The sequence below is a fragment of the Thunnus maccoyii genome, chromosome 6 (genome assembly GCF_910596095.1).
Source record: "Thunnus maccoyii chromosome 6, fThuMac1.1, whole genome shotgun sequence".
Classification (NCBI taxonomy): domain Eukaryota; kingdom Metazoa; phylum Chordata; class Actinopteri; order Scombriformes; family Scombridae; genus Thunnus; species Thunnus maccoyii.
Genome location: NC_056538.1, coordinates 34,439,118 through 34,455,554, shown reverse-complemented (window position 1 = coordinate 34,455,554; position 16,437 = coordinate 34,439,118). Strand labels below are relative to the sequence as shown.

At 38.8% G+C, this 16,437-nt stretch overlaps 1 protein-coding gene across 2 annotated transcripts; it reads left to right on the top strand.

The window, feature by feature from the left end:
- The first annotated feature begins 2,001 nt into the window (after positions 1 to 2,001).
- On the top strand, positions 2,002 to 9,040 carry rnf169 (ring finger protein 169). 2 transcript variants are annotated; one of them, XM_042414166.1, is made up of 7 exons: positions 2,002 to 2,335; positions 3,645 to 3,709; positions 4,769 to 4,861; positions 4,949 to 5,049; positions 5,135 to 5,225; positions 5,304 to 6,331; positions 8,664 to 9,040. In XM_042414166.1, the coding sequence occupies exons 1-7, from the start codon at positions 2,041 to 2,043 to the stop codon at positions 8,686 to 8,688; spliced, it is 1,698 nt and encodes a 565-aa protein (XP_042270100.1). In that variant the 5' UTR covers positions 2,002 to 2,040; the 3' UTR covers positions 8,689 to 9,040. The 2 variants fall into 2 exon arrangements, with proteins under 2 accessions (XP_042270100.1, XP_042270101.1); XM_042414167.1 differs by lacking the exon at positions 2,002 to 2,335 and adding an exon at positions 2,391 to 2,957.
- Positions 9,041 to 16,437: the final 7,397 nt, after the last annotated feature.

Sequence of the window (16,437 nt, the reverse complement as noted above, 5' to 3'; positions counted from 1 at the left end):
CAGGGTCTCCCAGCATCATTCTCCTCCAGTTTAAGAACTGTTAAGACCACTAACTATCAGAACCAGATCTGTGGCGCCACAGATGCTTGGAAAATGTTCTGCTTTTAACTCACTCCTGAATCCGCCTCCTCCTCCTCCCTCCACTCTGCTCACTGCAGACATGTTTGCCTCATTTTTCAGTGACCAGTTCTCTGAGCATGACCAACCCAGACTAGAGCTGCCAGCTAACAGGGCCAAACTCTCCTCATTCTCCCCTATGACTGAGGAGGAAGTCTCCAAACTTCTGCTGGACTCTCGTCCCACTACCTGTCCTCTGGACCCAATACCATCCAACCTGCTATAGACCATTTCCCCCACAATTAACCCCACAGTCACACACATCATCAACTCCTCACTTACAACGGGTGTTTTCCCCGCCGCATTTAAGCAAGCTCGAGTCACCCCGCTGCTCAAAAAACCTACACTCACCCCAGCTCAGGTTGAAAACTACAGACCGGTTTCACTCCTGCCCTTCCTGTCAAAAATACTTGAGCACACAGTCTTTAACAAAGTCTCTGAATTCCTTTCTGAGAACAACCTGTATGATCTGAATCAGTCCGGCTTTAAGCGGGGTCACTCTACCGAGACGGCACTCCTGTCGGTTATGGACTCACTATGCTCAGCTAGAGTTTCTGGTCAGTCCTCAGCTCTATTGCTGCTGGATCTGTCAGCTGCCTTTGACACGGTAAACCACCAAATTCAGCCCCCTTCTCTTCACAATATACACCACCTCACTTGGCGCAATCATCAGCTCCCATAGTTTCTCATACCATTGCTATGCTGATGATACCCGGCTATTCCTATCATTCCCACCAGAAGACCACACAGTCTCGGCTCGGATCTCGTCATGCCTTGCCAATATATCAGCATGGATGAAATAACGCCATCTTCAACTCAACCTCTCTAAGACTGATCTCCTTGTCATCCCAGCCAGTCCCTCCATACAACAACAGATCAGCATCCAGCTCAAATCAACCAACTCGTACCCCTGCCTGGAACTTGGTTGTCATGATTGATGACCAGCTACCCTTCAAGGCTCACGTGGCCTCAATTGCTCGGTCATGTTGGTCTGTCCTGTACAACATCAGAAAGATCAGACCTTTCCTGTCTGAGCTTGCAGCACAACTCCTGGTTCAGGCTCTCGTAATATCACACATTGACTACTGCAACTCCTTACTGGCAGGCCTCCCTGCATGTACGTTCAAACCTCTGCAGATGATCCAGAACGCGGCGGCGCATCTGGTCTTCAATGTGTTGAGCTTCGATCAACACATGTCACCCTGCTGTTCATATCCCTCCACTGGCTCCCAGTTGCTTCCTGCATCGAATTCAAAACCCTGACACTCGCTTACAGAACAACAACTAAAACACCTGAACTCCCTCATTCAGGTCTACACTCCCTCTCGCTCACTACGCTCTGCCAATGAAAGGCGCCTGGTACCACAACTGTAGTTCCTTGGTGGTGGAACGAGTTCCCAAACTCTGTTCGATCTGTAGAGTCCCTCTCAATCTTAAAGAAAAGACTGAAGACCCAGCTCTTGAAAATAAATCAATAAATTATCCGCTTCTGTGCACTCTATGCACTGCCTCTGTGCACTGCCGGTCAGCCAGTTGTTAACTGGTGACTCTAACTTGCCCTTAGGTGTGAATGTGAGTGTGAATAGCTGTCTGTCTCCATACTGTATGTTAGCTCTGTTATTGGCTGGCTACCTGTCCAGGTGTACTCTGCCTCTAGCCCCACATCAGCTGACCCTGTTGAGGATAAGAAGAAAAGAAAATGGATGAAACATCATTTAAAATTGTAAATAAATAAAATACTCCCCTGTTTATTTCAGATCCTCTCAAACATGACTTCCGTTATTTTCTGTTTTTCATAATAAATATATTTTATTGTGAAGTTGCATCTCGCGCGGTGTTCCAGCTCCGCGGTTGGCGGGCTGCGCGCGGCGGGGCGGGGCTTGATGTGAGCGCGGACCGGAGAGAGAAGACTCACCAGGGAAGATGGCGACCGCAGGGTCCGCCGAATCGCCCTGCAGACCGGCCAGCGCCGCCGGCAGGTCCCTGCCCGGTTCCCGGCCCGACTCCCGGCCCGGAGCCGGGCGCGGGGCCGCGTGTAGCCCGCGGGACGACGAGATGAAGAAGTGCGCGGTGTGTGCGGAGGCTCAGCCCGGCGGACAACCGGCCTGTCCGCTCTGCCGGGCCCGGAGCTCCGGCAGCGACGAGCGGCTCCGCAGGAGGAGTGACCCCGAGAGGAGCAGCAGCAGGCCGGGCAGGAGGGACTGCGACAGCCGGAGAGGTCGGTGTGTTTACCGGGGAAACCACAGCTGACATTCCGCTACTGCTGGCTGTTTGTTCTGACAAATTAACCACAGGAACATCAGACACAGTCAGACTTTAATTCAGTCCTCAGTAACTTTGCTGTAACTTTGGTTTTATCAGCAGGAGGCCTGAAGAGTTTCTGACCGGCTGTCAGCTTCACTTTACCGGCAGTAACAGTCTCAGTCAGCCGCTTACAGATACTTAAACGTTTCAGTCACTTGGTGGACAACATAACGGCAGGTTTAAATGTGTTTCATGGAGTTTTGTATGAAGCTTGCTGGAGCAGAAAAGACAGAAATCATTGATATTATCAGATAAAGCGTCATGAAGTGTGAGCATGATGTTTATCAAAGACATTGATTGACATGAATGTGTCAGATGTGCAGGATAAAGCAGGTATCTGCGCTGTCTCCGCTCAGATCAGGTGATTTGTTGGAGGACTTGTCCAGACTTGTTTCCTCTCGGTCTCCTTCATCACCGTGTTTCTGTCTGCAGCAGCTGTTTTGTTTTTATTGATTATTAAGTCTTAAATGGAATTAAACCCGAACAACATAGAGAAAACACAGCTGCTGTAACTCAGAACATGCAGGTGATTTCAGGTAATAGTCAGTTTTTTGGCTTCGTTCAGAACTAACAAAACTTTTCATTTCTCCGTTTACAGTCTGAGTTTGTTCCCTTCAGTACAGACGATTTATCATTATTACATAATATTTTATAAGGACAAGTGTCCATGAGACAATCTAAATGTGTATCTGCCTTTAATATCACTGTGGGTAAAGTTACTAATCAATAATCAGGATAAATTCCTCAATCACAGTAGAGCTGCAACAATTAATCGATCACTCTGCAACTGTTTTGATAGTTGAATTATCGTTTTAGGGATTAGTAAACTGAATATTTGTTGATCAGACAGAATAAGACCTTTGACTCTGGGTTTTATTAATCAATAATAAAAAGAATCGTTAGTTGCAGCTTTAAATCACAACCTGCTCCTACTTTTATAATTTAATACATCTTACGAGTAGTTTGCTGATGTTTTCTCTGGAGCTGCAGCTAACTGTTATTTTTCATGAATCTGTTGATTATTTTCAAGATTGATTGATTAGTTGTTTGGTCCATAAAATGTCAGAAAACGGTGAAAACTGGATCAGAAACCAGAAAATATTCACACTGAAGAAGCTGGAATCAGATAATTAATTGATTGAGTTGATTAATGGTTGCAGCTCTGGTTTTCTCCTTGTTGACGTTGTTATTTATGATGTTTGTTTGTTGTTTTCTGTCGTCAGAGTTCTTCGTGTGTCCGGCTCTCGTCCCAAAGTCTGCTGAAGTTTCATCAAACATGAAACACAAGGTGAGCAAGAAGATTCACAGACAGTGAAGCAGTGAACTGTTCATTAGTTACCTCATTAACAGGAAGTCAACACAAGTTAAAGCTGAACTGATGTTAAAATGTATCATCACACATGAGAGGAGCTAACTGGAGCTCTGCCAGTTATACCAGTATGCATGTAAAATATTAAACATATTAAAGTATAATTAGTTCCGGTTATCGTTCCTTTTATAAAATCCATTTTTAACAAAAAGAAAATCACATTAGAGTACAAATCTTTACTTTTATTATTACACACTGAAAGTAGTTAAGAAATAAAAACAGATTTACTACAATCACTGTCATAGTGTTGACGCCATCAAGCTAATCTCAGCACGACAAACCGTTCATCCCATAATATCAGCTAATGGCGTCTGAAAAAACTCACCAACCAGCAAAACTCGCTGGTTTTAATGTCGGTTAGTTTCAAAGTGTCTCTGAACAGCTGCTGCTGTTTTGTTTATATTGTCTGTTAATGCTAGCTGGGCTAACAGCTCAAAACGTAGCAGCGTCATCAGTAACAGGAAGTTGGACCAAAACACGTAACCTGCAGGTAAGACGAGACGAAGCTGTGTTAAAATATCACCGATGATGATGATGATGATGATGATGCCTGTCGTATGACATCAGCGGCTGCTGAACGGCCGCTAACGTAGCGAAGCAGTCTCTGTGTTAACGGAGGCTAATGTTAGCTAACGTTAAATAATGTAAGCCGAGCCTCACAGCTGTTCGCCAGCCGCCGAACCACCGCTGCTCTGATGTCTTACGACAGGCAGAGTCATCATCATCATCATCATCGATACTTTAATACATCTTCTTACGTGTTTTGGTTGAACTTCCTGTTACTGATGGCGGCTCGGCTCCTGCTCGGTGTCCAGTTTGGTACCGAGAAACTCGAAAGCGTTAATCGTAATAAAGGCGTCACTTCTTGATGTAAACTGAGACACATTTACTCAAACTTTTATTTGACTGTTTTTGTAAAATCATTCGTTATTTTAATGTGATTTAAATGTGAGTTAGTTTGGTTTATGACTGTTCCAGCTGTTGCTGTCGGAGGACAGAGAGGAAGTCAAGAGGAGAAACATTCACATCTGTAAAGACGAACCAGGATCAGTCCGACATGATGAAGAGCCTGTGAGTCTGAACAATCACCATCATCATCATCATCATCATAAAGAGTCTGTGAGGTTCTGTCCGTCTCAAACCGCTGGTTTTTCTCAGGGAGTTCTGTCTGACTCCGAGAACGAGGAGCCAATCAGCAGGAGGATCAGAAACGTCTCCGCCTTCGTCAGGAAAACCAAAACCTCGTCCGCCATCAGCAGGTGAGCAGAGCGTCATTCACCTGTCGGCTCAGAGTCGTACCTGCTGACAGTCGGTGTCACCTCTGACCCTGTGTTTCTTCTTCAGTGGTTCTCAGAGGAGTCGGAGCTGCACTGACCCAGTGGAGGACGGTGGAGGGAAGCTGAAGGTGTTCCCGCCGCCGGCCATGATGGACAGAGTACGACACACACTTGAACTCACCTGAGACCTGGTCTGTCTGTCTGATGCTGTGTTTAATGTCTGTTGTGTTCCTCAGGTCGGTATCAGCCACAGCTTCACCGCAGGAATCCTCCTCTCCTCTGAGAACAGTCGCTCCGTTTCTGCTCCCGTCACCGCGCCCGACCGCCGGCTCACCTGGCGCGCCGTGATGACGTCATCGTCCACCGCCCTGGGCCCGGAGCGCTCCATCAGCCCCGAGAGCAACGACAGCATCTCCGAGGAGCTCAACCACTTCAAACCCATCGTCTGCTCGCCGTGCACGCCGCCCAAACGGCTGCCGGACGGCCGGCTGATGGAGCCCACCATCGTCAAGTCCACGCCCAGGAACCTGACCCGCGGCCTGCAGAAGGCCACCAGCTACGAGGCGAGTCCTGCCGTGCTGCAGAAGTGGAGGCAGATCGAGCTGGACCGCCAGAGCCTCAAAGTGAACTCCAAGGCCACGCTGACGAGCCCCGTCAACGAGCTCCAGGACGCCGTGAAGACGCATCAGAACTCGGTGGGAGACGGCGTCGTGTCCGTCAACAAGAGGAAGCTGCTGTTCGACCCTCCGTCGGGAGACGTGGACGGCTTCCAGAAACAGTCTGTAAAGATCCGGGTCCCTGCGATCCGCTACAGCAGCGAGGCGGCGTTCAGAGGAACTTCAGATTTTGAGCCGGCGGGCGGAGCTCCGGAGTCGTGTGGCGGCGGCGGCGGAACGCTGTTCAGCCGGAAACAGTCGTTCTCGCCATACACAAAGAACTCCGGCTTCCAGTCCTGCAAGTTAGTGCCAAAGGACTCGCAGAGTCCCAGGAAGGAGTCCGACAACCAGTCTACCTCCCGGAGGGGCCAGAAGAGGAACCAGAAGACCAAACACTTGGACCCGGACCGAGACCCGGACCTGAGGAGGGGGCAGATCCAGCAGGACCGAGCGCTGGCCCTGAAGCTGCAGAGACAGTTCGACCTGGAGAACCAGAGCGCCGCCCGCCGGAGGAGTCCCGACAAGTACTTCCTGCGGTCCTGGATGTCCAATCAGAACCGCAGGAGGCGTGGCCTGCGGAGATCTCGACGAATCAACAAGAAGCACTAGTGAGGAGTCAGACAGGAAGACGTTGACTTATGCAAAGTTAGAAAGTTAAAGGTCTGAATGTTTTAATGACTTTATTTAACCCTTTAAACACTGGTGAGGAAAAAGGGTTAATGAGACCTGAGACATGGACGTGTTTTCACCAGCAGATCACCAAAACCACCATCAGCTGCAGTTTTTATAGGAAGTCCAGCTGGATTTAAACACAAACATTCTTTCATTTTACAGACATTTAATCTGATTCTTTGTGTCTTTAGACTCTTTCTGAAGAATCAGTTTGGACGTCAGGCTTTAATTTCAGCATTTTATAGACAAAATAACAATGAAGTGACTTATAGAGAATCATTGTTGCAGCCGTTGACGCTGCAGAAATCAACATAACGAGGAACAAACTGCTGATAATGACAGACTTCTGTCTTTGTGTCAATGACTGTGTTAATTTGATTAAACTCACTTTTATTCAGAAATATGCACCATGTGATTAAAATATAAACTAAAATAATAAAGTAAGCAAAGTTTATTTATACAGCAGCTGTTAAAAGCTTTTTACAAACAGAATGAGACCAACAATATTAACAAATATCACACTACAGCATCAATAAAAACATTATTTATTATTTCACTGATTCAGTATTCTGACGCAGGTTTGTATTGATCCTCAGAGGTGCAGATTCCTATAAAAGTGTTCAATTGATCAAATTACAAACAACTAATTGACAGGAAGTGATCGTCTGCTGTTCTCATTAGAAGCAAAAACTTCACCTGTCGTCACCTGTTGGGGTGAAACGTCAAAAATGTGCTTTATTTTTTTATCAACAACAGTAAGTGTTGTGCTTATGGTGTCCCAAAGGGTTCAATATTGCAGAAATTAATGAGTAATTATGAAAAAAATAATCACATGTATAAATTTAGGAAAATACATAAATGAAACAATAATTTGTAAAATAATTTAATAAATTAGTAAAATTCAACTTTTAATTAACATGAAATATTAATTCATCATCAGGACTTCATTATTATTTCAGAAAATTAAATAATTTATAAATAATTTCAACTCAAATTCTATTTGTTACAATTTTTAGTTCAAAATGTCCTTTTTTTCCAAAAGTCTACTTTTTATTTTGTAACTTTATTTTTTCAATGTTGTCTCTGCCTTTGAGCCAATCACAAGCCTCCTGCCGCTAGCAAGCTCAACAGCTGCTACCAGATGTAGCCGTTTAGCTTCTGTTAGCGAGAACGACAGCAAGACTAAAAGTTAACCGAACAACTAGCTGCTGTAAACCATAGACTGTATAAAAATATGGACGTAGTTACCGTGACGACACCCATTGGTTTCTGAAGAGCGGTTCTGAAACTCAAAGCGAGCCGCTCCGGCCGTCGCCATCTTGGCAGTGCGTGACGCTGTCTAACTCCCAGCCAATCAAAAATGGGCAAAGAGGCGGGGCCGAATGGCTGAAACAAGCCACCTAGCGGCTGGCGGACCTGTCACTCAAAGCAGCCATGTCCTTCATTATGCAAAACTTTACGGCTGAATAAAATTTAAACGGGTGAGTTATAAAAAAATTCACCCCCCGTACAGTTGTCATGAAAGAGGAAATTAGCTACAGAGACCAAAACCGTTGTTTGTACCAGACTGTAAACATGTTTATTTCTGCTGTAAAGTTGGGCATTTTAACATGGGGGTCTATGGGGATTGACTCGCTTTTGGAGCCTCAAGTGGTCGTTCAAGGAACTGCAGTTTTTGGCTTCATTTTACAGCCCCGGAGGTTACCGCTTGCTGTAAATACACACAAACCGCTTTAGCTTATAAGCCTTAACTGCTCATGCTGCCTAGCTAGCTAGCTAACGAGCTAATTAGTCTAGCTAGTTGGCTAACTAGCTAGGCAGGTTGTGAGCTTTGTTTATAACTGCAGCAGCTAACATTAGCCGGCTAAGACAAAACTACTTAAACAGCGTTTTGAATCCAAAGACGTTCCTCAGAGAGACAGTTAGCATAAAATATATAATATTTAATTTTTAATAATAATCTTTAATAATATTAATAAATGTATATAAATTTTATAATTGATAATTATTATAATAACAATTTTATTATTTCACAAATTGTTGGTTCACTTATATATTTTACATAATTTATTCATATGATTATTTCTTTGATTTTAAGTCTAATTCATTTAATATTGACACTTTGGGCTTCCATAATGTTGGGGCTAAAGGACACTAACACACATTTAAATGAGACACATTAAAGCCTAAAAGTAGTTTGTTGTTCAGCTGAGCTGCAGGAGTTTGCACTTCTTCACCAATAATTCACGTTTCTTTGTCGTCCAGCAGCCGTGGAACCGAATTCTTCCGATAAATCTCTCCATGGTTTCTGCAGCTGATGGTCTTCCACTGAACGTTTCAGACACTTTGTGATTTTTTTGGGGGGGGGTTTCCTCCTCCAATGTTGTGCCGATCTGGATGGAGTCTTGTCTGTACCCGCCGAGGCTCATGGGAACTGTAGTCTATTGGAGATGCTCCACAGACTAACTGAAGGAGAAAGTGATTAATGGCTGATTGTCAGGAAAGATCCAGCCCGCCTCGTTACTCTCCGGGAGAGAAAAGTCATGTGATGGGACGAGTTTTATTGTTTGAGCTCATTAATAAAGGATTCAGAGGATGAGTTTTACAGGTGTATGTGACCCATCCTCCTCGTATAATGCTAGAAATACACATCTGTACTAATGCTGACATTAGTTTTTAAATGGCTCTACATTACGAGATGGAAAACTTGTTTTCTTTTTTCATTCCAGTATGACTCCAAAACAAAAAAATCATCAAGTTTTATCTCAGAAGCCGTAATTTACATTATCTCAGAAATGCAGATTGACAACCGGGTTTGTTATAAAAACACAGGTGATGCTCACAAAGAGTAATTTCACCTGTAATCAGAACTGATAGAAAACTATCAAATAGCAGGAAAATAACTGTTTTGTTTATTTTTCCTCAGCAGAAACTGGACAGTTCACTTAATATAGTTAGCCATTAAAGTGAAACTGAATTTTCTCCTCACAATCCCTACTTTTAATTTTGATCCTGAACTACAATTATTTACAAGAGGTGACTTTTAGGGCTTCAACTAACAATTATTTTCTCAATTCATCATTTAGAAACTCATCACAATATTATAGAGCACAAGATGACTCCATTTAATGTCTCATACAACACACAGTCTGTATTTAACACACAGTGTATATAACACAATCTATATATAACACACAATCTATATATAATACAGTGTATATAACACTATATATAAGACACGATATATATAACACAATCTGTATATAACACACTGTATATAACACACAGTATGTATATAACAGTCTGTATTTAACACACAGTGTATATAACACACTGTATATAACACTATCTGTATATAACACACGGTCTATATATAACACAGTGTATACAACACTCCATATAACACACAATCTGCATATAACAGTCTGTAAATAACACACGGTCTGTATATAACACAAAGTCTGTATATAACACAGTCTGTATATAACACAATCTGTATATAACACACAGTATGTATATAACACAAAGTCTGTATATAACACACAGTCTGTATATAACACAATCTGTATATAACACACAGTATGTATATAACACACAGTATGTATATAACGCACGGTCTGTATATAACACAAAGTCTGTATATAACACACAGACTGTATATAACACACAGTATGTATATAACACACGGTCTGTATATAACACACAGTCTGTATATAACACACAGTATGTATATAACACACGGTCTGTATATAACACACAATCTGTATATAACGCACAGTATGTATATGTAACACACAGACTGTATATAACACAAAGTCTGTATATAACACACGGTCTGTATATAACACAAAGTCTGTATATAACACACAGTATGTATATAACACACGGTCTGTATATAACACAAAGTCTGTATATAACACACAGTCTGTATGTAACACAGTCTATATATAACACACAGTCTGTATATAACACAGTCTGTATATAACACAAAGTCTGTATATAACACAGTCTGTATATAACACAGTCTGTATATAACACAAAGTCTGTGTATAACACACAGTCTGTATATAACACACAGTCTGTATATAACACACGGTCTGTATATAACACAAAGTCTGTATATAACACCGTCTGTATATAAAACAGTCTGTATATAACACACAGTCTCATATAACACACAATCTGTATATAACACACAGTGTATATAACACACAGTCTATATATAACACACGGTCTGTATATAACACCGTCTATATATAACACACAGTACGTATATAACACACAGTATGTATATAACACACAGTCTCATATAACACACAATCTGTATATAACACACAGTCTGTATATAACACAGTCTGTATATAACACACGGTCTGTATATAACACCGTCTATATATAACACACAGTACGTATATAACACACAGTCTGTATATAACAGTCTGTATATAACACCGTCTGTATATAACACACAGTATGTATTTAACACACAGTCTGTATGTAACATACAGTCTGTATGTAACACACAGTCTGTATATAACACACAGTCTATATATAACACACGGTCTGTATATAACACACAGTGCATATAAAACACAGTCTGTATATAACACCGTCTGTATATAACACACAGTCTGTATATAACACACAGTATGTATATAACACACAGTCTATATATAACACACGGTCTGTATATAACACCGTCTATATGTAACACACAGTACGTATATAACACACAGTCTGTATATAACAGTCTGTATATAACACACAGTCTGTATATAACACCGTCTGTATATAACACACAGTATGTATATAACACAGTCTGTATATAACAGTCTGTATATAACACACAGTATGTATATAACACACGGTCTGTATATAACACACAGTGTATATAACACACAGTGTATATAACACAGTCTGTATATAACACACAGTGTATATAACACACAGTCTGTATATAACACACGGTATGTATATAACACACAGTCTCATATAACACAATCTGTATATAACACACAGTGTATATAACACAGTCTATATATAACACACGGTCTGTATATAACACCGTCTATATATAACACACAGTACGTATATAACACACAGTCTGTATATAACAGTCTGTATATAACACAGTCTGTATATAACACAATGTCTGTATATAACACAGTCTGTATATAACACCGTCTGTATATAACACACGGTCTGTATATAACACAAAGTCTGTATATAACACCGTCTGTATATAACACACGGTCTGTATATAACACACAGTATGTATATAACACCGTCCGTATATAACACACAGTATGTATATAACACAGTCTGTATATAACAGTCTGTATATAACACAGTCTGTATATAACACAGTCTGTATATAACACACAGTCTCCATATAACACACAGTCTGTATATAACACACAGTGTATATAACACACAGTCTGTATATCACAAAGTCTGTATATAACACACAATCTGTATATAACACACGGTCTGTATATAACACACAGTGCATATAACACAGTCTGTATATAACACACAGTCTCCATATAACACACGGTGTGTATATAACACACAGTGCATATAACACACAGTGTGTATATAACACACAGTCTGTATATAACACACAGTCTGTATATAACACACAGTCTCATATAACACATAATCTATATATAACACACAGTGTGTATATAACAGTGTATATAACACACAGTCTGTATATAACACACAATCTGTATATAACACACAGTCTGTATATAACACAGTGTATATAACACACAGTATGTATTTAACACACAGTCTGTATATAACACACAGTGTATATAACACAGTCTGTATATAACACAGTGTATATAACACACAGTATGTATATAACACACAGTCTGTATATAACACAAAATCTGTATATAACACACAATCTGTATATAACACACAGTGTATATAACACACAGTCTGTATATAACACAAAATCTGTATATAACACACAATCTGTATATAACACACAGTGTATATAACACACAGTCTGTATATAACACAAAATCTGTATATAACACACAATCTGTATATAACACACAGTGTATATAACGCAGTCTGTATATAACACAGTGTGTATATAACACACAATATGTATATAATACACAGTCTGTATATAACACACAGTGTATATAACACACAGTCTGTATATAACACACAGTCTGTATATAACACAGTGTATATAACACACAGTATGTATATAACACACAGTCTGTATATAACACAAAATCTGTATATAACACACAATCTGTATATAACACACAGTCTGTATATAACACAGTGTATATAACACACAGTATGTATATAACACACAGTCTGAATATAACACAAAATCTGTATAACACACAATCTGTATATAACACAGTGTATATAACACAGTCTGTATATAACAGTGTGTATATAACACACAATATGTATATAATACACAGTCTGTATATAACACACAGTGTATATAACACACAGTCTGTATATAACACACAGTGTATATAACACACAGTCTGTATGTCACACAGTCTGTATATAACACACAGTGTATATAACACAGTCTGTATATAACACACAGTCTGTATGTCACACAGTCTGTATATAACACACAGTGTATATAACACAGTCTGTATATAACACACAGTCTGCATATAACACAGTGTATATAACACACAGTATGTATATAACACACAGTCTGTATATTACACACAGTCCGTATATGACAAAAAATCTGTATATAACACACAATTTGTATATAACACACAGTCTGTATATAACACACAGTGTATATAGCACACAATCTATATATAACACAGTGTATATAACACACAATTTGTATATAACAGTCTGTATATAACACACAGTCTGTATATAACACACAATCTGTATATAACACAGTCTGTATATAACACACAGTGTGTATATAACACACAATATGTATATAATACACAGTCTGTATATAACACACAGTGTATATAACACACAGTCTGTATATAACACACAGTGTATATAACACACAGTCTGTATGTCACACAGTCTGTATATAACACACAGTGTATATAACACAGTCTGTATATAACACACAGTCTGTATATAACACACAGTCTGTATATAACACAGTGTATATAACACACAGTATGTATATAACACACAGTCTGTATATAACACACAGTCTGTATATAACACAAAATCTGTATATAACACACAGTCTGTATATAACACACAGTCTGTATATAACACACAGTGTATATAACACACAATCTATATATAACACAGTGTATATAACACACAATCTATATATAACACACAATTTGTATATAACACAGTCTGTATATAACACACAATCTGTATATAACACACAGTGTGTATATAACACACAGTGCATATAACACACAGTCTGTATATAACACATAGTGTGTATATAACACACAGTGTATATAACACACAGTCCGTATATAACACACAATCTATATATAACACACAGTGTATATAACACACAGTCTGTATATAACACACAGTCTGTATATAACACACAGTGTATATAACACACAGTCTGTATATAACACAGTGTATATAACACAGTCTGTATATAACACACAGTGTATATAACACACAGTGTATATAACACACAGTGTATATAACAGTCTGTATATAACACACAGTGTATATAACACACAGTGTATATAACACACAGTGTGTATATAACACACAGTGTATATAACACACAGTGTATATAACACAGTCTGTATATAACACACAGTGTATATAACACACAGTGTATATAACACAGTCTGTATATAACACACAGTGTATATAACACACAGTGTGTATATAACACACAGTGTATATAACACAGTCTGTATATAACACACAGTGTATATATCACACAGTGTATATAACACATAGTCTGTATATAACACAGTGTATATAACACACAGTGTATATAACACATAGTCTGTATATAACACAGTGTATATAACACACAGTGTATAAAACACACAGTGTGTATATAACATACAGTGTGTATATAACACAGTCTGTATATAACACCGTCTGTATATAACACACAATCTGTATATAACACACACTCTGTATATAACACACAGTGTATAACACACAGTCTGTATATAACACAGTGTATATAACACACAGTATGTATATAACACACAGTCTGTATATAACACAAAATCTGTATATAACACACAATCTGTATATAACACACAGTCTGTATATAACACAGTGTATATAACACACAGTATGTATATAACACACAGTCTGAATATAACACAAAATCTGTATAACACACAATCTGTATATAACACAGTGTATATAACACAGTCTGTATATAACAGTGTGTATATAACACACAATATGTATATAATACACAGTCTGTATATAACACACAGTGTATATAACACACAGTCTGTATATAACACACAGTGTATATAACACACAGTCTGTATGTCACACAGTCTGTATATAACACACAGTGTATATAACACAGTCTGTATATAACACACAGTCTGTATGTCACACAGTCTGTATATAACACACAGTGTATATAACACAGTCTGTATATAACACACAGTCTGCATATAACACAGTGTATATAACACACAGTATGTATATAACACACAGTCTGTATATTACACACAGTCCGTATATGACAAAAAATCTGTATATAACACACAATTTGTATATAACACACAGTCTGTATATAACACACAGTGTATATAGCACACAATCTATATATAACACAGTGTATATAACACACAATTTGTATATAACAGTCTGTATATAACACACAGTCTGTATATAACACACAATCTGTATATAACACAGTCTGTATATAACACACAGTGTGTATATAACACACAATATGTATATAATACACAGTCTGTATATAACACACAGTGTATATAACACACAGTCTGTATATAACACACAGTGTATATAACACACAGTCTGTATGTCACACAGTCTGTATATAACACACAGTGTATATAACACAGTCTGTATATAACACACAGTCTGTATATAACACACAGTCTGTATATAACACAGTGTATATAACACACAGTATGTATATAACACACAGTCTGTATATAACACACAGTCTGTATATAACACAAAATCTGTATATAACACACAGTCTGTATATAACACACAGTCTGTATATAACACACAGTGTATATAACACACAATCTATATATAACACAGTGTATATAACACACAATCTATATATAACACACAATTTGTATATAACACAGTCTGTATATAACACACAATCTGTATATAACACACAGTGTGTATATAACACACAGTGCATATAACACACAGTCTGTATATAACACATAGTGTGTATATAACACACAGTGTATATAACACACAGTCCGTATATAACACACAATCTATATATAACACACAGTGTATATAACACACAGTCTGTATATAACACACAGTCTGTATATAACACACAGTGTATATAACACACAGTCTGTATATAACACAGTGTATATAACACAGTCTGTATATAACACACAGTGTATATAACACACAGTGTATATAACACACAGTGTATATAACAGTCTGTATATAACACACAGTGTATATAACACACAGTGTATATAACACACAGTGTGTATATAACACACAGTGTATATAACACACAGTGTATATAACACAGTCTGTATATAACACACAGTGTATATAACACACAGTGTATATAACACAGTCTGTATATAACACACAGTGTATATAACACACAGTGTGTATATAACACACAGTGTATATAACACAGTCTGTATATAACACACAGTGTATATATCACACAGTGTATATAACACATAGTCTGTATATAACACAGTGTATATAACACACAGTGTATATAACACATAGTCTGTATATAACACAGTGTATATAACACACAGTGTATAAAACACACAGTGTGTATATAACATACAGTGTGTATATAACACAGTCTGTATATAACACCGTCTGTATATAACACACAATCTGTATATAACAC

Excerpts from the sequence above, each read along its gene's own strand:
- rnf169 (XM_042414166.1), top strand. The coding sequence starts at position 2,041 with ATGGCGACCGCAGGGTCCGCCGAATCGCCCTGCAGACCGGCCAGCGCC. Across the intron at positions 4,862-4,948 it reads TCCGACATGATGAAGAGCCT|GGAGTTCTGTCTGACTCCGA; the intron begins GTGAGTCTGAAC and ends GGTTTTTCTCAG. Across the intron at positions 5,226-5,303 it reads CGCCGGCCATGATGGACAGA|GTCGGTATCAGCCACAGCTT; the intron begins GTACGACACACA and ends TGTGTTCCTCAG.